The sequence below is a fragment of the Dama dama genome, chromosome 9 (assembly GCF_033118175.1).
Source record: "Dama dama isolate Ldn47 chromosome 9, ASM3311817v1, whole genome shotgun sequence".
NCBI classification, from domain to species: domain Eukaryota; kingdom Metazoa; phylum Chordata; class Mammalia; order Artiodactyla; family Cervidae; genus Dama; species Dama dama.
Window position 1 is genome coordinate 102,418,324 of NC_083689.1, and position 22,175 is coordinate 102,440,498.

General features: G+C 36.8%; 2 protein-coding genes across 13 annotated transcripts in view; one reads left to right on the forward strand and one right to left on the reverse strand.

Annotated features, from left to right (window-relative positions):
• The window catches only part of GIN1 (gypsy retrotransposon integrase 1), a 32,747-nt gene extending 29,291 nt beyond the window's left edge, over positions 1 to 3,456 (reverse strand). For 2 of the 3 annotated variants that reach the window (XM_061152109.1, XM_061152107.1), the window contains exon 1: positions 3,362 to 3,456. The gene's annotated coding sequence lies outside the window, so the exon portion shown is untranslated. Of the gene's footprint in view, positions 1 to 2,013; positions 2,033 to 3,361 lie in introns of those variants that run through there. The other variant, XM_061152108.1, reaches the window with a different exon arrangement.
• Positions 3,457 to 3,604: 148 nt separating this feature from the next.
• PPIP5K2 (diphosphoinositol pentakisphosphate kinase 2) overlaps positions 3,605 to 22,175 on the forward strand; it is a 76,038-nt gene continuing 57,467 nt past the window's right edge. For 9 of the 10 annotated variants that reach the window (XM_061152096.1, XM_061152098.1, XM_061152100.1 and 6 more), the window contains exons 1-6: positions 11,307 to 11,631; positions 14,361 to 14,556; positions 17,160 to 17,250; positions 18,348 to 18,433; positions 19,543 to 19,697; positions 20,877 to 20,978. In XM_061152096.1, coding sequence (XP_061008079.1) covers positions 11,500 to 11,631; positions 14,361 to 14,556; positions 17,160 to 17,250; positions 18,348 to 18,433; positions 19,543 to 19,697; positions 20,877 to 20,978 — 762 coding nt within the window. In that variant the 5' untranslated portion in view covers positions 11,307 to 11,499. Of the gene's footprint in view, positions 3,841 to 11,244; positions 11,632 to 14,360; positions 14,557 to 17,159; positions 17,251 to 18,347; positions 18,434 to 19,542; positions 19,698 to 20,876; positions 20,979 to 22,175 lie in introns of those variants that run through there. The other variant, XM_061152103.1, reaches the window with a different exon arrangement.

The following is a 22,175-nucleotide window of genomic DNA, read 5'->3' on the forward strand; positions in this document are numbered from 1 at the left end:
ACAACATCCCAAGGGGTAGGTAGTAATTTTGCATATATTTGAGAGATTAAAAAACAGAGCTTCAGAGAGAGGAGCTTCAGAGAGATTATCTGCTCTCCTCAAGGCAATAAAGTGAGTCCATCCATTGACATTTAAACCTTGGTCTCTGTTGTTTCAAATTTCATGTTTTTCCAACCGCAACCCCTCTCCCCCACTAATTTAATTACTTCTCATCCTCAGCTTTCATAACATTGATACTTGGTTCAGTCTTCTGTTAGAAAAGCTACAAGGTGACTTTTATAGGGACACAGTGGCTATTCAACTATTTGTGAATGAACAAGAATTACTTGCATTTCCTGACAGGTGAGGCAGCACTGAATTTAAAAAGAGCACACCTTTCAAAAGTGACAATTACTTCACTTCAGAAAGGGTCTATGGAGTACAGCAGGAGAAACGCTGGGCTGGAGGAAGCACAAGCTGGAATCAAGACTGCCGGGAGAAATATCAATCACCTCAGATATGCAGATGACACCACCCTTATGGCAGAAAGTGAAGAGGAACTAAAAAGCTTCTTGATGAAAGTGAAGGAGGAGAGTGAAAAAGTTGGCTTAAAGCTCAACATTCAGAAAACTAAGATCATGGCATCTGGTCCCATCACTTCATGGCAAATAGATGGGGAAACAGTGGCTGACTTTATTTCCTGGGCTCCAAAATCACTGCAGTTGGTGACTGCAGTCATGAAATTAAAAGACGCTTGCTCCTTGGAAGGAAAGTTATGACCAACCTAGACAGCATATTAAAAAGGAGAGACATTACTTTGTCAACAAAGGTCCATCTAGTCAAGGCTATGGTTTTTCCAGTAGTCATGTATGGATGTGAGAGTTGGACTGTGAAGAAAGCCGAGTGCCGAAGAATTGATGCTTTTGAACTGTGGTGTTGGAGAAGACTCCTGAGAGTCTCTTGGACTGCAAGGAGATCCAACCAGTCCATCCTAAAGGAGATCAACCCTGAATATTCATTGGTAGGACTGATGTTGAAGCTGAAACTCCAATACTTTGGCCACCTGATGAGAAGAGCTGATTCATTTGAAAAGACCCTGATGCTGGGAAAGATTGAGGGCAGGAGGAGAAGGGGATGACAGAGGATGAGATGGTTGGATGGCATCACCGACTCGATGGACATGGGTTTGGGTGGACTCCGGGAGTTGGTGATGGACAGGGAGGCCTGGCGTGTTGCGGTTCATGGGGTCGCAAAGAGTCGGACACGACTGAATGATTGAACTGAACTGAAGAAGGTAAGGCTTTTAGGAGTCAAAATTTCTAGCCTGCAACAGTTACCCAAGTCTCAGTATCCATGTTTGACAAAACGGAAATATTACTTATCCTTTCTTTTTCACAATTACAAAGACCAATGAGATAATGGATTTGAAATGCTCTTTGCACATGATAAAGCAATGTATAATTATTGTTAAAATGTTTAAGTATTATCATCCATAATACTGTTCTGTCAGTAAAGACAGATGACAAGAAGAAACACAAATGCATAAGAAAGAAAAATCAGTTCACAAAAAGTATGGCCTTCTAAGTGAAAGTGTTAGTCACTCAGTCCTGTCCAACTCTTTGCAACGCCAGGGACTGTAGTCCGCCAGGGTCCTCTGTTCACAGGATTCTCCAGGCAAAATACTGGAGTGGGAGCTATTCCCTTCTTCACCTGGGTCTCCTGCATTGCAGGTAGATTCTTTACCGTCCAAGTCACCAAGGAAGCCCAAGTGGAAGGTTAAAAGTTTCCTGCAAATGTTTGCTATTTACTTATTGGTGAAATTTAAAAGAACTAATAATTTTTCCCTTCTCTAATACATTCACTACTTGGACCCTAGAAACCACCCCAGCAGTTACTTTGAGAAAATGGCTTTAAGCTGTAATACTCAGAACAAACATAAATAAAATGTCTATTTGCAAATATTATTAAGGAAAGAAATCGTTTACAAGGGAGAATTAAGTGGCTTGAGTTATAAAGATGAAGATTACACTACACCTTTTTTTTTGGATATGCTCATATTTTCAAGAATTCTTTGACAAATAATTGCTTGTGTGCTGAAATACCTAGGAGTAAAAAAAGGCAATAAAGTTGTCTGATTACAACTCCTAATTGATGACTCTCAGGGTCAAATCTGATTATTTTTTACACTTCGTCCCTGGTAAAACATTGAGTGAAACCAGTGAATACTTCTTTTAAGTGTAAATACTTATTACTAATTCCTTTAATAATTTTATCTTGTGTTTAATAAAGGTAGTTAAGTACCACTTTAAATAAAATTAGGATTTCACTGTGTTTCACCTAGGGCAAAACCCAAGAGGACCACCTAACTGAAGCTTCTAAAAGGTTATAATATGCACGAGTTTCAACTTTAAAACTTAAAATCTGTAGTATTTCAATAAGAATTTTACTTGGGATGATTAACTTTACTCCTCCATTACTCTATTTTAATCTCTGAAAAATTCGAAGAGCACAATTTTATGTAACGAAAACGACTGGGAAATCCAATTACACAAGACTCTTCCCTATAATCTGCTTCGCTTCAACGTGCAAATTTCACTTAAAAACGGCTTCATCTCCATATGCAAATGAAGCCACGTGTGAGAAATGAATTTTTAAAAAAACTATTTTTCCATTTTGGTTCAGACATACTAATTTAAAAGAAAACCCACAGAGGTGTAATTTTCTTTCAAAACAAAAGGACAAGATTCTCCTGTAAGCTCGCATTGCTCTCCCCGCACAGATTTTTGATCTGGGGCAAAAATGGGAAATGCCCGATGAAACGACAACCAGGACAAATTAAGGGGGGCGGGAGGGGAAGAAAATCCTTTCCTGTCGGACAAATGCGACACTCAAACTTCCGAGTTTGCTCCCAGTTTCAGATGCCACTTTGAGCATTTCCAGGGCGTTCTGGTTACCTGTTAACTAATTCTTAGGGGCAAGGTCCAGCTAAATTTAGCGTAAGCAAGAAAATGACCTGTTAAGTAAAACTCAGGGTCCAATCTGGTTATTTTTCTACTCTTTGTCCCTGGTAAAACATTAAATGAAACCAGTGAATACTCCTGTTAAGTGAAAATACTTATTACTTAATTCCTTCAATAATTTTATCTTGGGTAGGCACCTCCCTCAGCCCGACAACGGAACTCGACCCTCGCGGCTCGGCGGGCGCCGGCAATGTAACGCCCCAAACAGGGCCCTCCCGCCCCAAGGGCGCCTGCGCAATCTCCACAAAGCCAATTAAACCCTTCTTTAAATTGGGTGCCTCTCCTGGCTTTGAAATTAGTCAGGTCACGCCTCATTTTAAAACGATCAGCAGCTGTGAGAGCACACTAAAACGACCACTCACCGAAGTGGTCCAAAACGCTACCGTCAAGATTTAAGCTTCCTCTCGCGACTTATGTGGTGCTGCCGGAAGCGGAACTATTCGCGTGGTTGTTCACAAGGGGCGTGTTTCTGCGGGGGAGGTGGGGAGGGAGGGTGTCTCGGAGTCGCGGTCAGAAAAGGTTAGGCGGGGATCGGCTGGCTCTTGCCGGAAGTCGTTCCGCCCGGGGAGGTTTCTGTGTGAGACCGGGAGCGGGAGGAGAAGAGGCGTGACCGGGCTTCGGGAGGTGCGGTAGTACCTTTGGTACCTCTTTGTGGGCCCTTCAGCAGCTGCTGAGGAGAGCAGACCCACGTTCCCGCTAGCAGCTGGAGTCTTCTTCGACGGGCGCCTCCATCCTGCCCGCCCCCCAACCCCCGCTCCCCCGGGATCAAGGGGGGGAAATGGAGTCCCTGAATGGACTCGGACATCTCCGGCAGTTCGCGTGACGACCGCAGCCGTGGCAGGTGCGGGGGGCTGGGGGGGGGGGGGGGCCGAGAACTGAGGAGGATGGAGATGGGGGGCCCGCGAGAACTGAGGAGAATCGAGATGCGGAGCCTAGTCCCCAGCGGTTGGCAGGGCAGCTGTTTCAAAGCTCTGGCTGCCGCTCCTCCGCGGCGCATGTGGCCAGAGAGAAAGGCGGCCCGGGTGTGGCGGAGTGGCCGTCACAGCCTGGAAGGGATCCTTCGGCATCTACATTTCTCCTCCGCGACTTCCTCCTCCTCCATTCCTTCCCTCTTCCCTGTCTGGGCTTTGAAGTAACGGAGGTCTCACCTCAGCTCGAAAGGCACTAGCGAGGCGCTGGCTGTTTCGTTCCCCTAGAGTCGGCAGTCTCGAGTTTGGGGAGGGGAGGTAAACGTCTGCTTTCCTTTTCCCTCCTCAGTCTTCGCCCGTCTGCCCCTCGCCTGCTCCCTCCACCCCGCTTGAGGACACCCACAGCCGCGTCCTCCGCGGAGGAGGCTGCGGGGCCCTGTCGCGCCGAACCGGTTGGGAGAGGGTGGCGTCCCCGCGCGCTGCCGAGGGAGAAGGGGTGAGGCTGGGGACCGCCGGGATCCCCGGACCAGGCTCTCCGCGGCTTCCTGGCGCCTGCGACCTTTGCAGCCCTGTGCAGAACGCCAGCCCCGGCGTCCGCGTGCGGGCAAGCCTCGCTCTGGAAATAGGAAGCTCTCCTTGCTGACTTTAGCTCTGCAGTGGGACAGGGTTTTGCTTCGCTGCTGAAAATTCCGCGTGAAAAATAAAGGTTTGGTTTCAAGCAAATTAAAAAATACCTGCCGTTCACTGAGTTCTTGTGTGTCCCAAGTGCTTTACGTCTTGTCTTCTGTACTTCTCTGAATGATTCCAAGAGGTGAATTAGACTTATTCTCATTTGACAGAGGTAGGAACTGAGGTCATCTCTAAGCCTCACTTCACTTGCCCTAGTAAATTTTTGCTGTTAGTAAACGTTCGAACCTGTATTGAAAAGCCGGCTTTTCAGACTTCACCAATCTGAATATTTTAAACTATTAACATTACCTTTGTCCTACCAGTATGCGTCATGGCTTCCAGTTTTCTTTACTAAGGTTTTCAGTAGCTGAAAGTATTGCTAAGAAAAATATTTGAGATCTCTGCTTGTGTCTAACGACCTACACAAGCTGTCTTCATGGAGCTTTACTATTCTGAGGCAGAATAAATAATTCAGAAGCCAAGATAATTTACATGGCCTTGTTTAAAGCAAGTGATTAAATGGTTGGGCAGAAGGTGCAGGTTGTATAATCAAAGCTTGCTATTGCAAGGTTTAAACTCCTGACTTGCAGGGTAGTTGTTGTGAGGGTATTAAATTTAGCAATTGGTGGAACACTTACTCCTCACCCAAATAAATGCTATGTAAAAGTACTGGGAATTTATAGATGACATCTTTGTTCTCTAAAAGCATCCATTCAACTACATTTGAGTAGTGTTATAGAACCATTAATTTTCTTACGTGGAAATGATATTGTGGTTATGTAAGAGCATGCCCTTGTTTTTAGGAGATGTATACAAAAGTATTTAGAGGTGACATGTATTCATGTCTACAACTTAGATGGTAGAGCCGTTGTTGAGTCCAGTGGTGGGTATATAGGAGTTTATAGTAAGCTGTTCTTTCAATTTCTCTGAATATTTGAAAATTTTCACAATAGAAAGTTGGGGAGGAAAACCATAACTCTAGTGGAAACATTAAGATAGATCCAGAATGCTGTGGAGCATAAAGGATGGGAGAGGGTACTGATGTGTATTTGAGGGTTGGCAGAGGTGTGACTTTCAGGCTCTTAGTTCAGTGGTTTAACAAGCCTTCCAAGTGATTGCAACGCAATATAGAGTTTGAGAACCAATGCTTTGAGTGTGGATACTTCAGTAGCATGTACTAATTTCAAGTTTAGAAATCAGCCTTAAGAGGTATTTGTGTTTTGCATAAATAAACAGATTACCAAATCTGGCTGTACATTGATTTGCTAAAATATAGATTATCTGGTTAAGAAATGCTGCTGCAGAAGATTTGTGGTAGGTCTAGTAACTTTGGTTTTTACAGATATTCCCAGGTAATTCTAATGTAGCCAGTCCTTTATGGGACTATTACTATAGAAAGAATCTTAAAAATGGGAAAGGCTCAACTCTGATATTTGTATAATATAATGTCTTTAATGTCTTTAAAGTCAAACAGTTACATGTTTTGGAATTTAGGATGTAGGTTGATTGAAATGCTCTATAATGCGGAAAGGCATATGCTATATTTGGTTCATCAGGGATTCAAGTGAAATAGCAATTCATTTAGAATGTCTTGGATCTCCTGTCATGCCCATGAGATTTCATTTTGTGCTTCAGTGTACATTCCACTTGGGTAGGGGGAACAAAAAATAGATTTATTTCATACTTTTAGTTTTATAAGTATTTATTAAGTATGGGTAATGCTGTGATAAGGACTGTGGAGTCCTGATTTTGCCTTTAAGTGTTTATGATGGTCTTTGGACCTGGATTTGATTTGTTTTTACAGCTCTTATTGATTGTGTGATTACAGTTGAATTTCTTGAACTTTCTATGCTTCATGTCCTCATTTATAATGATGGACATTTATGTACTGCAAGCATTTATCAAATGAGGAAAATAATCCTAGGATTGCTGAGAATAATTGCAAAATCACGAAGTCATAACTACTTCCCAACTTTCTTGTTAGAGCACGCATAGAAAATAATAGTGTTTGTGCAGTGTTTCCAAGAGAAACTGTAGAGAGCAGTGTTGGAGGTAACTGGCCAGGGGGTTCTGGGTTCCAAAAATGCTGAGACAATTTTTTTGGCATATGCTTAAAGTATTGATTCATGGTGAGGCTATGTGTTGGGAGGCTCTGGGTTAACAAATTACTTGCCAGGTAGCAGTGTTGAATAAATGTTCATTCTCTTGAAGCTTATCATGTTTTGAAGGGATATACGTAACCAAAACAATTAAATAATGCCAAGGTTGCAGGTGACCAAAGGTCAAAGTGAATGATTCAGAGAAAAAATCTTGGAAATTGTTAAGGAAAGGTTTGTGGAGGAATATTTGTTAGGTACTTGATGTTTGATGTGCCAAGCATCAAGAAGACAAGACTCTGCTTCATCACTTCTGTTTTTTTATCAGATCATCAGATTTCCTGTAATAGCATGCTCTCATAAGGAGCAAACACATGTTTTGCTTACTATGTGCTTCCATTGTTCTACACTCCCCCTTCTTTTTTTGAGTTGTACACTGGTTCTCAAACTCAGCTGCACATTAGAATCTGAGGAGCCATAAAAGTACCTGGGCCCTTCTCCCAAATGTTTTGATTAAATTGGTATGGAATATTGCCTGAGCAATGGGATATAAGACCTTTTAAAATATAACTTAATCTGTAAAACGACTTGAAAGATAGATACAATTTACTGAGGCTCTGAGAGGTTAATTAACTTGCTCAAGGTCACACAGCTACTGGAATTAAGATTCACCATCAAGTCTTTTTGGCTCCAGAATCCACACTTTTAACCACTAGCCTGTTCAGTCCATTTCTGTTATTTGCAAGTATCATTCATATATCAAAAGAGAAACAAAAAAGAAGGCCTTTGCCTACCTTTATAGCAAAGCCCTCCTAAAGAATTGTCAGTATACCTTGCCTCTACTTCTCCCATTCTCTTAAATCCAGCCACATTTAATAAAATTGAAAACTCTCACTGTGGTTTCTCAGTCCTCTGTATGCATCCTAGTTACTTTTCCAACTTTATTTCCTGCCATTTTTTCTTTGTTTTCTTGCTCTGCTCCAGCTGCAATGGTCTTACTTTTCCTTGGTCATGGGAAATATGCCACATATTTATCAGTTTTAGGACCTTTATAGTTTGTTTCTTATCTGGAATGCTCTTATCATGTAACTCCATGGCTGATTTCCTCATTTAATTCATATTTCTACTCAGATATCACTATATTATTGAGGTCTTCCTAACATACATTTATTTGTTGATTTGTCTGTTGTCTCTCTCCAAATGAGTGAATGAGACTTTCAGACCTAAACTCATAATCAGATGGGGGACATACATTTATATACTTGAAGCAGTGTTGAAGACTGAAACAGAATTTAAGTGAAGAGAAGGGGACAGATAAATCATTAATTAATACTCTTGGAAGAAATGTACAGGATACACATTTTTCTCCACAAGCATATTTCTACTCACACATAATACATGTATAAAGTAGCTCAAAAATTTGGGAAAATATTTTGTAAAGGGACTAGTAGTAAATACAACCCAGTAATTCCATAACTAAGAACTACAGTCAGTAGTTCTGCCACTGGGTCATGGTATTATTTATCTCTAAAATTTCATTTTTATGCACTCTAGACTTTTCATGATGGACACTAATTAATTTTGAGGATTAATTTTAAATTCTGGCTGTAGAACAGGATTTTTATTGCTTTCATTAGAGTAGCTAAATTAGAAAAAGTACAATTTTAAAGTAATGCCATAAAGTGTGTACGTATATACATACTTGCATACATACATGTATATATAAGTGAACATGCTTTTATATGTACTGATAAACAACTCTCTCTGTTGCCTCCTTAGATGACTAGAGACCTTATAGCATATTTCTATTGTCCAGCTTTGTTGGTACACTTACCACACTAAAACAGAAACTGTTAATTTACTTGGCTGTCTTCCTTCTAGACCTTAAGCTCCTTAAGAAAAAGGTTCATGTTTACTTTGTATTGCCACATCTAATACTGTACCTTCTCTATAATAGGTTAAAAGCTATTTGTTGAATTGATTTACATCCACAAATAATGGGCAATATTCATTCTGTTAGGTTTTCATGTTATGTTAGTAGGGAGCGTAGTCTATAGAGTGCCTGTGGAAACGAAAGTTTGAGTGCTTAGTCTATACCAAACATTTACTTACTTTTCACAAAGGTACAGGGTTTTATGATACGCCCTTTTTTTATAGGTGAAGAAACGGACTTAGAGAAACTAGCATAATCTGTTTGTCATTTAATGAAAGATTTAAATAGGTATATCTGACTCTAGAACACATGCCCTTTCTGTTAGTAAATATTAGACTAGTTTTAGATGGATAGGAGGAGTAAAAAAGTAAAAAGAAACCAAAGATGTTTGCCTTTTGATACAAAAGAAAACTGAGATCAACTTACCTCCAAGTTTTACAATTAGAAACTTTATTTTGTTCTTTTTCAGCACATATTTTTTTATACGTAAAACAGTGCAAGGGAAATAGGAATAAAAAGCACTGATATATAAAGTGAATGATTTTGCTTTTATTCTTTAATCACAAACTTTAAAATTTCATAACAATGTAGTTACAATTTTAAAGGTGGATAAAGGCAAACCTGGCTAGGTAAACTAATTTTAATGTTTCATAGGGTATCACCAATTAAACTGAAATTAGACCTTTAGGAATAGGATTTTTGGCATTATGCTTTGCAATTCTAGCTAGCTTATCATTCAACTCTTAAGAATGTTTAATCCAGTAGTTTCTTTTTTTTTTTTCCCCATTTATTTTTATTAGTTGGAGGCTAATTACTTTACACTATTGTAGTGGTTTTTGCCATACATTGACATGAATCAGCCATGGATTTACATGTGTTCCCCATCCCGATCCCCCCTCCCGCCTCCCTCTCCACCCCATCCCTCTGGGTCTTCCCAGTGCACCAGCCCTTGAGCACTTGTCTCATGCATCCAATCTGGGCTGGTGGTCTGTTTCACCCTTGATAGTATACTTGTTTCAATGCTGTTCTCTCAGAACATCCCACCCTCACCTTCTCCCACAGAGTCTAAAAGTCTATTTTGTACATCTGTGTCTCTTTTTCTGTTTTGCATATAGGGTTATCGTTACCATCTTTCTAAATTCCATATATATGCATTAGTATACTGTATTGGTCTTTATCTTTCTGGCTTACTTCACTCTGTATAATGGGCTCCAGTTTCATCCATCTTATTAGAACTGATTCAAATGAATTCTTTTTAATGGCTGAGTAATATTCCATAGTGTATATGTACCACAACTTCCTTATCCGTTCATCTGCTGATGGGCATCTATCTAGCTTGCTTCTAATCCAGTAGTTTCATCTTGGTAGTTTTTAGTTTTAACATAACCAAGGAACCAAGTACATGTAAACAACTTTGCTAAGGAATATTTTGTGGTTATATCACTGTTATGATAGTTCTTAAACTGATGTTCATGGGCATCAGTTTTCGTGGAAAAGTTTGGATGCTCTGTCAATCACATACAGTTCCTTGCAGAATTTAGTGTACATGTGCATTTTTTTCTGAGAAGATTCATAGATTTTAGTAGATTTGCCAAAGAGGTTTTTTTTAGGCTTATTTTTTACTTTAAATTTTTATAAATTGAGGTATAGTTGACATATTATGTAAGTTAGGTCTTCCCCGGACTCAGTGGTAAAGAATCCACCTGCCAGTGCAGGATACGGAGGTTTGATCCCTGTGTGAGAAGATTCTTTGGAGAAGGAAATGATAAACCACTCCAGTATCCTTCCCTGGGAAATCCCATGGACAGAGGAATCTGGTGGACTACAGTCAGTGGGATCGCAGAAGAGTTGGACATGACTTAGTGATTAACCAACAATTATGTAAGTTCAGTGCAGTTCAGTTCAGTCGCTCAGTTATGTCCGACTCTGTGACCCCATGAACTGCAGCACGCCAGGCCTCCCTGTCTATCACCAACTCCCAGAGTCCACCCAAGTATATAATACAGTGGTTCACAATTTTTAAAGGTTATACTTCATTTATCGTTATTACACAGTATTGCAAAAGTGTTTTTGATGCCAAAAGTTTACGAGCTGCTTTTATAATGAAATCTTGTTTTCGTTCTAATATTGTTTTGTTGATTTATATGTGAGACCAAAATGCAGAATGGTTATGGTCCCCAAAAAAATCTGTTTGCATATTGAACTTTTACGAATTGAAGCCTTTTAGAAATTGATATAATGTAATTTTAGATTGTTGTATAGTTGTCAGTCGCTTTTAAGCCTGCATTATATTTCATCTATTCTTTTCCATGCTCTTCAGATATTACTGAACTGTGTCCAGAGAGATTTGTCTTTTTATGATTTTGTTATAATTTGAGTAATTTTCTCTTAATTCATTTTTAGACTTAAGGAATTTAGTGTAGTCTTTTTTTTTAAATCTTGTTATTGTGTATCATCTTTGTCAGATATTCAAGATGTGTATTGAAAATGAGAGTATAAATTTCTTAAATTTATGAGAGAAAATGTCTTTTCATTTGTAAATCAAGTTATTGGTAATGATTTTACAAATGTCAAAGTTATTTTTACTTGAGTGTTTTTGAAGTACAGTCTCCAAAATTACTTTTTTCATTGCCTTTTAGGTAAAAGGATTGCCACATCAACTCACCGAAGAAGTAACCTCACTATCTTTGTCTTTTAAACTGCATCAACAATGAAGTAATGATATCTGAGAACACATGAACACTTGCCAACTAACTGTCACCACACGTTCAAGTGATTGTATAAGCAGAAACAAGCTGCAACAGACCCATGTGTCAGTTAGTATAGAGAGAATGCTTTTTTCAGGTACTGTTTATGTAGAAACAGTTTTAGCATAGCACGTTTAAATTATATTTATGTCAAATGAAATAAAAATGAGTGAAGCCCCCAGATTCTTTGTTGGACCTGAAGATACAGAAATAAATGCTGGAAATTATCGACACTTCTTCCACCATGCAGATGAAGATGAGGAGGAGGAAGATGAGTCTGTAAGTGTTTGCTTGAAGACCAGTAAGATTTTTACTGATCACTGTGAAGGGGAATTGATACCATTGTCTTAAACAAGGGAAGACTTTTTTTTTCCCCCACATTGAATTTTGTTGGAAATTTTTAAACTGAAAAGACATACTGTGTTTCATTAGTAACACTATTGACTCTATAGTGCTTCAGGAAGACGATTAGAGGTCACATTTCTAAGTTGTTTCATAATGACTATTTTAGTGTCTTTCAGTGATATGCCTAGTATAACACAGGGCTGGGGAGAAAAGGTGACAAGGAGAAAGAGTAATTAGGGCCGTAAATCAAAAGAGTTCCTTGTATGTAGAAGTACATAACAAATACATCAAGAATAAAGGACTTTAAAGGTCCTAAAGAAGACAGCTTAACCCGGTTCATTAAGTTTGCAATGTTGTCAACACAAGTCGTGCTTATTTACCTGAAGATATCCCTATTTATTAACTATTCAGAAGTCTAAACTGCATAGCTAGGAGAAACTACCTCAAGTATCTATGGGAATTTGTATGTGTATATGTATAAACCATACCAAATCTTTAATACACATTTATTATGTTTATTTTGCTATGGTTAGCTCAACATTTTTATTGCTCATCATTTTTGTCCCTTTACACATACAGAACTGATTTAAAATACAAACTTAAAATATGTTTTTCTTATATTCCCAATTGAAAAGATAATTTCGTTTTAAAACAAAAACGTGTTATCCTTGATTTCAGTAGTAAAAATGTACTAAAAATAGTTATTAGATGACTTCAAATTTTGTCATAGTTATTTAATAACAGCTTTCACAGTGCAGTGATATATTTGAAATGCAAAATCAGGCTGTCACCCATTTAAAATCCCACCCCACATCTCACCCCTAGGGAAAAAACAATGATTTTCAAACTTCATATCAGCTAAAACTTCTTCATCTCAAGTCTCATGTAAAAAAAGTCTACTCACTAAAAAAAGTCCTGACTGACTTAGACAGGAAAGTACCATTGATTCTGCCTCTGCTACCCTTAGCTCTTTGTTAGGGTTCATCTGGGCACATTGAGAATAGCACTGATAAATCCCGTCCAGTCTTCCTCCATAGAAGGCCTTTTGTTTCTCCTGTGTCTAGAGCTGCACTCGTCTGTCTGCTCTTCACCTTTCATGTTGCAGCAGTACCAGATTGCTTCCCACATACTCCATCTGTCCTGTGCCTCTTTGCTAGTGTAAGTGCTCCTTGACCTCTATGAAATGTCCCTCCTTTTTGGATACCTTGTGAATGATTTGTTATTCTTCAAACCTCAGATTTCCTGTTGTTCATTCTTTCCCCTCTCCTTGGCTCTTTTTCCCATGAGGAACTTGAATGTTTTTGCATCAGTAGTACTTCCATACTTTGACATCTGTACTTCTGTTATCATTATGAACTGTATTACTGTGTTCCCTGTTAGATTCAAAGTGCTTGAAGACAGGTAGTTTCTATATATGTAACTCTTAGTGTTTAGCATAGTTCTTGGAATACTGGTATTAATTAAATAGAGTTCACATTGGTGGTGCATAGTTGTTACTTATGAGGAACTTGATTTGGTTCATTTGACCAATAGGTTGAGGAAATGATATGTTGTAGATTGTTTTTAAGATATCAAAGATGTTAGGCTGCGTACTCTTGTTTTCTGGGGAAGTCTACATTAGGAACATCACAATGAGTTGTGTCAAGGCTTTTGATCAGGAAAGAACTGAAGAACATAAAACTGAATGATCGGAGAGTGAAAGCAGATCCTAGGGAGGTTAGAATTTACAATCTTTGGTAACATCAAATCCAGTACCAATTTTGAACTCTAAATTTCATATGAGTGAGAAGAGGCAATAAAGAAACAATGCTAAGCATGAAGAAGAACAATTCAGGTATTATCCAGTGTTACTTTCAGATTTATAATAAGAGAGTCTAGTGAAACACTTTTGAGCCCGATTATAATGTCATATGAAATACAGAAGAGAGAAGAACTGAAATGGAAAACTGGACACTGCTTTATATTTGATAAAGCTCAAAGTATCTGAATGCAAAGACCTTAGGATGAATCTTGAATAATTATAGAACTTCATAAGTTGTTTCTGTGCTCTGCATTTTAAATTTCAGGCTGAATCACGGCGTTTGAGCTGTAGCAATGAGCTGTAGCATTTTGCCAGAGATGGGCAACACTGTAAACTAGGAATGCTGAGTGTGAAGATTGGGGTGTCAAGAGCATAGACACCTCTGTTTAGCACTGTGGCTTTCTCTAAAATTTCCTTTTAAGTTTTCATTGGTGATCAACATACATTCAAACTCAATCTACAAAAGTAGTTTAACTCTGCATAGCTTTGTAATGAGAACGTCTTATTTTAGGGAAGAGAGTTCTTTATCTCTCTCCCATTGTCCTTTTTATTTTAGGCCTTATTTACTCTTTTTTGGTGTGAAGAAGGCAAATAAATGCCTGAGCCAGTTAAAGAAGTATTTAAGTTTGAAAGCTGAATGAAAATTGTAGTGGTGTTCTGAAACTCAAAAAAATTTTTTCCAGACCTTTGTATAAACCTATTTTTTGTCACAACAGTATAACCTTGAAAAATGTCCGTTTGGTTAATTTGTCACTTCTGTTGATTCATTGCACGCTTTATCTACTCCTGAGAGAGATTTAAGATAGCTGTACTTTGGAGATGTTATCAAGTCAACCTTATTTTTGTTTTCTTTTTGTTTTAGCCTCCGGAAAGGCAGATTGTGGTTGGAATATGTTCCATGGCAAAGAAATCCAAATCCAAACCAATGAAGGAAATTCTCGAACGGATCTCCTTATTTAAATATATCACAGTAGTAGTATTTGAAGAGGATGTTATTTTGAATGAACCAGTGGAAAACTGGCCTTTGTGTGATTGTCTTATTTCTTTTCATTCTAAAGGTATTAAAAAAACAGGGAGGGAAACCTCTTCATTTTCTCTGACTATAAAACTAGTAGATAAAATAGAAATATAAAATTAAACTCACCTAGTCTCACAGATAAGTGATGTTAACATTTTGATATATTTTCAGTCTTTTTTCTGTGTTTATTTTTTACAAACACATTTAATGTTATAGTGTATATGTAATTTTATATTTAATTTTTAACCTAATTACATCAAGCAGTTTTCTCCTTTTAACTCATTTGTCAAAAAGCTAGTTTTCAATGGTATGATCATGTATCATCCTGCAGATATAATATATCATGCTTAACTAATATCCTGAAAGTAAGATGGTTTCTAGTTTTTTACTATTAAAAATAGGGCTGTGATGAACTTTTGAATGTTTATCTTTGCAACTCTTAAGTTTCTTGGAATAAATTATTGATTTTTGAGTATTATAAACCAATATGTTTTGCCATACAGAAAATGATCTATCATTCTTCCTGTACTTATTCATACTTTATTTCTTAACAACATAATATTTGAATTTTTATTTTGTTTGCTGTTTTTTATAAATCACACTGAAATATCAGTTAAGCTTAAGTATTTACTTTGGGCTTCCCTGGTGGCTCTGATGGTAAAGAATCTGCCTGCAATGCCAAAGACCTGGGTTCGATCCCTGGGTTGGGAAGAAACCCTGGAGAAGGGAATGGCAACCCACTTTAGTACTCTGGCCTGGAGAATCCCATGGACAGAGGAGCCTGGTGGGCTACAGTCCATGGGGTTGCAGAGTCAGACAAAGTGCACTAATCAAAAGTTATTAAGTGTATATCTGAAAATTTATAACCGAAGAATCTGAATTTTCACTTAGAACTCTAAAATACTTGCACTCAGTTATATAATAAATGTGTTCACAGTAAATCATTTTTGTTAGCAAACTATGTGGCCTCCAACTGTGTTAAAATTTCACTGTAGTTAGGAATTTAAAAAGCATCACCTTTAGCAATAAGGGGATGCAGCAGGTCAAAACTGTATTCCCATAGATGAGATATGTATATTGATTTTCATCATTTCATGGAGAAGACAAAACCCTGCTCTTCTTTACAGACTGAAGATACTCATTTCAGAGAATCTTAAAAGTTTGCTTAACCTGGAGGATAAGGTGTTCTTCCCTTACCATCACATGGTTCTTCATATTTATTAAGTAAAAGTTAGTTATTTACTTATAAAATCTAGCTACTACCTAAGGTCATATCCCATATGCTGTCTCTTTAACAGCAGCCAAAGCAGGATAATGACTATATAGGGGTTTCTTATTTCCTGAATTCTGTTGGAAGGCTTCAAACCATAGACATTGTGATATCTTTACAGTAAGTGATGAATTCTTAGTCATAAAACTGGAAGGGTCTGTGATTTATACCAAGTGATTCTTGGTATAGAGTATTTAAATGTTAATTTAGAAATAAATCTTTTTTAACTAACCATAGCTTTTGTTTTTTAACTTCAAGTTTAACACTTCCTCTCAACTATTCTGATAATGCTACAAAATAGTGTCTTCACAGATACACTGTAGCATACTGTAGTTAAATACTATGTGTGCCTGCTGACTGTTACCCTTTTCCTTAGATAAGAAATGTATTAAAATATTGTTACTTAGGGAATAATAAGTTAACATTTATTGAATATTTATTATGCCAGATACTGTAGTAAATGTTTCATATGGACTATTTTATTTGATTTCCCAAAAACCTTTCTAGGTAAGACTGTTAAAATATTCCTTTACAGCTGGGAATTGGAGACTTAGAGATGTGAAATAAACTTGCCCGAGGTCACACAGCTGATGAAAGATAGAATTAGGATTTGAACCCTAGTTTATGTTGTTAACTTCTCTTGTATCCTGCCATTCTTAATCATACATGTTGATGGATAAAATTGGAGTCTTTTAGTGTCAATACAGAAAGTGAAGTATAACCATTAAAGTAATTTAGATTTTTTAAAAATCTCTTATTATATCTGCCTTTTGATTTGTTTTTCATTGTAATTAGTAATTTTACCAAAGTCTAGAAATTTTAAGAACTTAATTTCTGGTGTGTTAACAATGACCTAGTATCAGTATATTTTATATTTAGAGCATGTCTGTTGAATATAAATTAATTTTTTCTTTTGCTGTTTTTAAAGATGCCTCAGTTCTTTGAATTATCAGCTAATTTGTGTGTGTAGCATCAAAGTATCTTTAGTGAGGAGTCACATAAACTTTTTTAAAAAGAACACCAGATTATTGTAATATAATTGTGTTATTTATGTATAGATTTCTGTGTGTATATGAGGTAGTCTTACCTTCTATCAGCTGACTTGGAAGCATCAGCTAAACATATCAGTACTCTAAATGGAGTTATGTAACCACTGGCTTGCTGTGCCTTACCAATCAAATTAAGAAAAAATAAGATTTATTTAATAGTACAAGATAAATCAAGTTTTATGTATTTATTATTTTGTCTTACAAAAAACAGCTATATGCATAATGAACTTAGTCTTTTATGGGATGTGGCATAAATTAAAGTTGATTAAGTTAGAGATGTCAACTTGAGGTTGTACAGAGTATGTTAATAATATGTATTCTTAGGATTTCCACTGGACAAAGCCGTTGCCTATGCCAAACTCAGGAATCCGTTTGTAATCAATGACTTGAATATGCAGTATCTCATACAAGATAGGTGAGTGGTTAAGTTGGCTGCAGTAAGGGAGGAAAATCAACACTTATTTAGTATCTACCTAAACTGGCATAGTACCAATGCTTTTATATATATATATGTATAAATTTGTGGTATCCTGGAAATAATACTTAGTAATAAATACTTGTATCCAGTTTTATAGATGAAGAAATTGCGGTAAAGTGGAACCATTTTGAGAAATATGTTACTATATATCTTAGCAATTCATTTAACAGATCAAAAACATACATATTTAAGAGAAATTGTAAAATACAAATGCACATATTGCATTTATTTGATGCCATTAATGGCTACCCTTATAATTTCACTAGCATAATATTTTATTCTGTGTTAGCATTACAGTAAGAGATTATATCTAAGAAAATGCTATATAAAATGTAAGGTCTTAATAGTTTTTTATTTTTCTATTTGTTTTTTTTTCTTTCTTAGTAATGTTACTAATATCTGAAATTTTGTAACATTTTACCGAGGTTTTTGTATTGATAGATGTCTATATATTACAAATGTGAATGTATGTGGGAGTGCATATATATGTGTGTGTGTGTCTGTGTCTGCATTCATTTCGAGAAATTTAGAAAATAAATGAAGAAAGGCATTTAATTTAACCCTGCCACTACATCTACCATATTTTTTCATATAGAAAGCAATACATATATGCACTCACATTTTACAGAATTAGTATCAGTAGTCTCTTTAAAGACCATAAACATTTTTCCGTGTCATTAAATATTCTTTGAATATAAGATTTTTAATACTTTAGGTGATATTTTGTCACTGTGATATAGCAACTTTAATTAGCTGTTTCTTTTTTATACACTTATATTCCCAGTTTTAAAAATTAGTATTTTAATATGCCACAGAAAGTTTTGTGCATGCAGTTTTATTCTAATATTACTGAATATTTCCTTAGAATACATTTCTTCAGTATTTTAAATGACATTTGTTTACTTACAAAGAAAGACTATATACATGACTTTTTTAGTGGTAGGAAAGTAGTAATATACTTTATGAATAGTACAGTAATATACTTATCATGAAACATTAGAAAAACAATAAGGGTTTTCTCTTTTTTTCTTCAGGAGAGAAGTGTATAGTATTCTTCAAGCTGAAGGTATTTTGCTTCCTCGTTATGCAATTCTGAACCGTGACCCAAATAATCCCAAAGGTAAGAGTAAGAGATTTTAAACAAGCTGTTTTATAAGTCTCTTAACAAAGACTCTGAGCCACTCTCCTCCATAATTAAATAGAATTTAAACAACTTATGCATTCTATTCAGTTTTTTTAAATGATCCAAATAGGCAATTAAATTTCAATTAAAATGGGACATTATGAGCTAGAAGGCTAACTATAACCAGGAGGTGTATATCATATATTTATTGGGTCCATGTTTGGCATATCTGAGAATCATAAGGAAGAATTTTTACATACTTAATAAATTTGATTGGGGTAAGCAAATCTATAACAGTTGAATTAAGTGTTAGAAACTTCATGCTAGTATAGCATGAAGCATAAACTTCTGATGAGTAAGAATTTTGAAATATTAATATTTTAAAGCTCCTTTTGCTTCATTTTCCTGCTTATTTACAGCATAGCATGTAAGTTACACATGCTGTAAAAGGGCAAGATAAATGCTTATTTGTTTTAATATTGAATATTTTGATAACAGTATTTTGGGGAATTTTAATGACCATATTGTACATTAGAGCAACTTTGATTAAAACCCAGATACCAGCATTATAGCAGGTCCATTAGATTTTTGAAGAATATAGTTTCTTATGTCATCATAGATAATAAATGCTGGCATATGTTTGCATAAATATTTTTATTTAAAATCAAATCAAGGACTTCCCTGGTAGTCCATTGGTAAATAATCCCCCTGCCAATGCAGGAGACAAGGGCTTGATCCCCGGTTCGAGAAGGTTCCATGTGCCACAGAGCAACTAAGCCTGTGTGCCGCAACTCCTGAGCCCAGAACTGCAGCTGCTAAAGCACGCACACCCAGAGCCCGTGCTCTGCCACAGGAGAAGCCGCTGCAGGGAGAAGCCTGTGCATCGCAACTGAGAGGAGGCCCTGCTGGCTGCAGTTAGAGAAAGCCCGTGTGCGGCACGGAAGACCCGCGCAACCACGAAAAAAACCAGTACATCATCCACAGTTAGGTTTCTTTGTAACCTCTGTTCTAGTGAAGAAGTCCTCAATAATAATAATACTGTGGTTATATTATATCTAGGTACTAAGCCGTTTGTAACTTTTCTTGATATTATGTTTGATTTATAGAATGCAATCTGATTGAAGGCGAAGATCATGTAGAAGTAAATGGGGAAGTTTTCCAAAAGCCTTTTGTAGAAAAGCCAGTCAGTGCAGAAGATCACAATGTTTACATTTATTATCCAACCTCTGCTGGTGGTGGAAGTCAAAGACTTTTTCGAAAGGTAAACCTTTGTTAGCCTAGTGACTATTGTTCTTTATACATTGTTGCATAAACTTTACTAAAAGTAATCAAGTATTTAGTAAAACTATGTTAAAGAGTGTATCATTGAGAGATAAATTCATAAACTTGATGTCATCATTTGTTAGAGAAAAAAAGACATCACTTTAGTTACTAAATTTACGTACAAAATACCAAGAAAGTTATTTGATCTTCTTTCTACCTTCCATTTATGAATCTGTCATATGAGAATTTCAGGTAAAGATCATCATTTTTTTAGAAAAATGGCCTACAAATGAATAGTTCCTAGAAAAAGTAATACCAGTGATCTTTTAAAAGTATGCTCAAAATTGCACCCATAATAAAAAAAATGTAAATCAAGTCTAAAAGATAATGACATTAAGTTACTTTTTGAATCAGCAAGATCAAAAAGATTGAGGTAGTTGGAAAATGAGCACAAGCCCAGACGTTGTTATCGCAATATTTCTTCTAAAATATAACTTAGCAGTATGTCAGTATTAAAAGTGCACCTGTAAGCAATCGTGGAAATGCAAAGCAAGAACACACTGAGGTACTTGTTCTATGTCCATTAGGATGGCAAATATTAGGTCTGACAATACCGAGTTATAGATGATGCACATCAGTGGGAATACCTACACATTGCTGGAAAGACTCTAATTAAAAATGGTTTTTAAAAGATTTTGACATTATTTTGTAGGTTGAATGTGAGCATTTTCTGTCACTAGTGGTTTCACTTTGAGTATATGCCACAGAATACTCCTGCACATACTTGTCCCAGGAATATTTAAAAGAAAGTTTGAAGCAACATTTCTTTACTAGCTAAATCTTAGACAACAGCCTGCCTAGATATATATTATAGGCAAATGAATGAATTACTGAGTATTGTACAGAGGAAAATTCTGTAGTAGTGACAAAGCAGAGTTACCTGCAGCAATATGGTTGAATCTTAGAAACACTGTTCTAAGTGTTCATTGTATTTTTATGCTATTTAAGTTATAGCAGGAAATAATATAGTGTCAACTACATAACGTGTTATTAAATATTTGTAGACTAAAAAAAATTTTTGGAATACCAATGATAGAAATAAATGGTAAAAGAGAAGAGTTTATAAAAAGAGGAAAATAATTTGGTTTTTACACTGATAGACTTCTTTTATTTTCAGATTGGCAGTAGAAGTAGTGTTTACTCCCCAGAAAGCAATGTACGAAAAACAGGCTCCTATATATATGAAGAGTTTATGCCTACAGATGGTACTGATGTTAAGGTAGGATTGATAAAGTATATTTTGAGTTTGCCAGTGATATCAGAAAAAGAGTTTACAATAGCTGCTGTTGTTGTTGTTATATAGTTGCTAAGTCGTGTCTGGCTCTTCTGCAAATCCATGGACTGTAGCCTGCCAGGCACTTCTGTCAGTGGGGTTTTCCAGGCAAGAGTACTGGAGTGGGTTGCCATTTCCTTCTCCAGGGGATCTTCTTGACCCAGGGCTTGAACACAGGTCTCCTGCATGGCAGGCAGACACTTTACTGCTGAGCCATCTGGGAAGTCCATTTGATTAGCTCTCTCTGACCTCTATTTTGGCTCTCTTTCTTTATAACTAGGTATTCTTAATCTATTTACATTATGAATGTCTTTGGCAATCTAAGCCTATGGATCCTTTTTATAGAGTAATATTCTTCAGTGCTTAAAATAAACCACACAGGATTACAGTGGAGACAAATTTTACTGAAATAAAGTTAATCAAAATACTTAAAAAGCAATCCAAAGAATAGTGGGTTAGAGTCTAATAACCACCACAGTTTCTAAGCATCAGTCAGTGTAAAAAATGTTTGGAGAGCTTTGACAACTGTAATGTAATTCAAAAAAAATAGGTGTGATTTCTGTTGGTGACAAATAAGGTCTTAATTGCTTCACCTTTAGCCACTCTGTCTAACTTGTTCAGTCTCTAAGTTGTGTCCAACTCTTAGCGACACTATGGACTGCAGCACACCAGGCTCCTCTGTCCTTTACTGTTTCCTGGAATTTGCTCAAGTTCATGTCCATTGAGTTGGTGATACTACGTAACCATCTCATATTCTGCTGCTCCCTTCTACATTTGCCTTCAGTCTTTCCCAGCATCAGGGTGTTTTCTAATGAGTCAGTTCTTTGCAGTAGGTGGCGGAAGTATTGGTGTTTCAGCTTCAGCAGCAGTCCTCAAATGAATATGCAGGACTGATTTCATTTAGGATGGACTGGTTTGATCTCCTTGCTGTCCAAGGGACTCTCAATTCTTCAGCATGCAGCCTTCTTTATATCCAACTCTCACATCCATACGTGGCTCCTGGAAAAACCATAGTTTTGACTACATGGACCCTTGTCAGCAATTGATGTCTCTGCTCTTTAATACGCTGTCTAGGTTTGTCGTAGCTTTTTTTGCAAGGAGCAAGCATCTTTAATTTCATGGCTGCTGTCACTGTCCACAGTG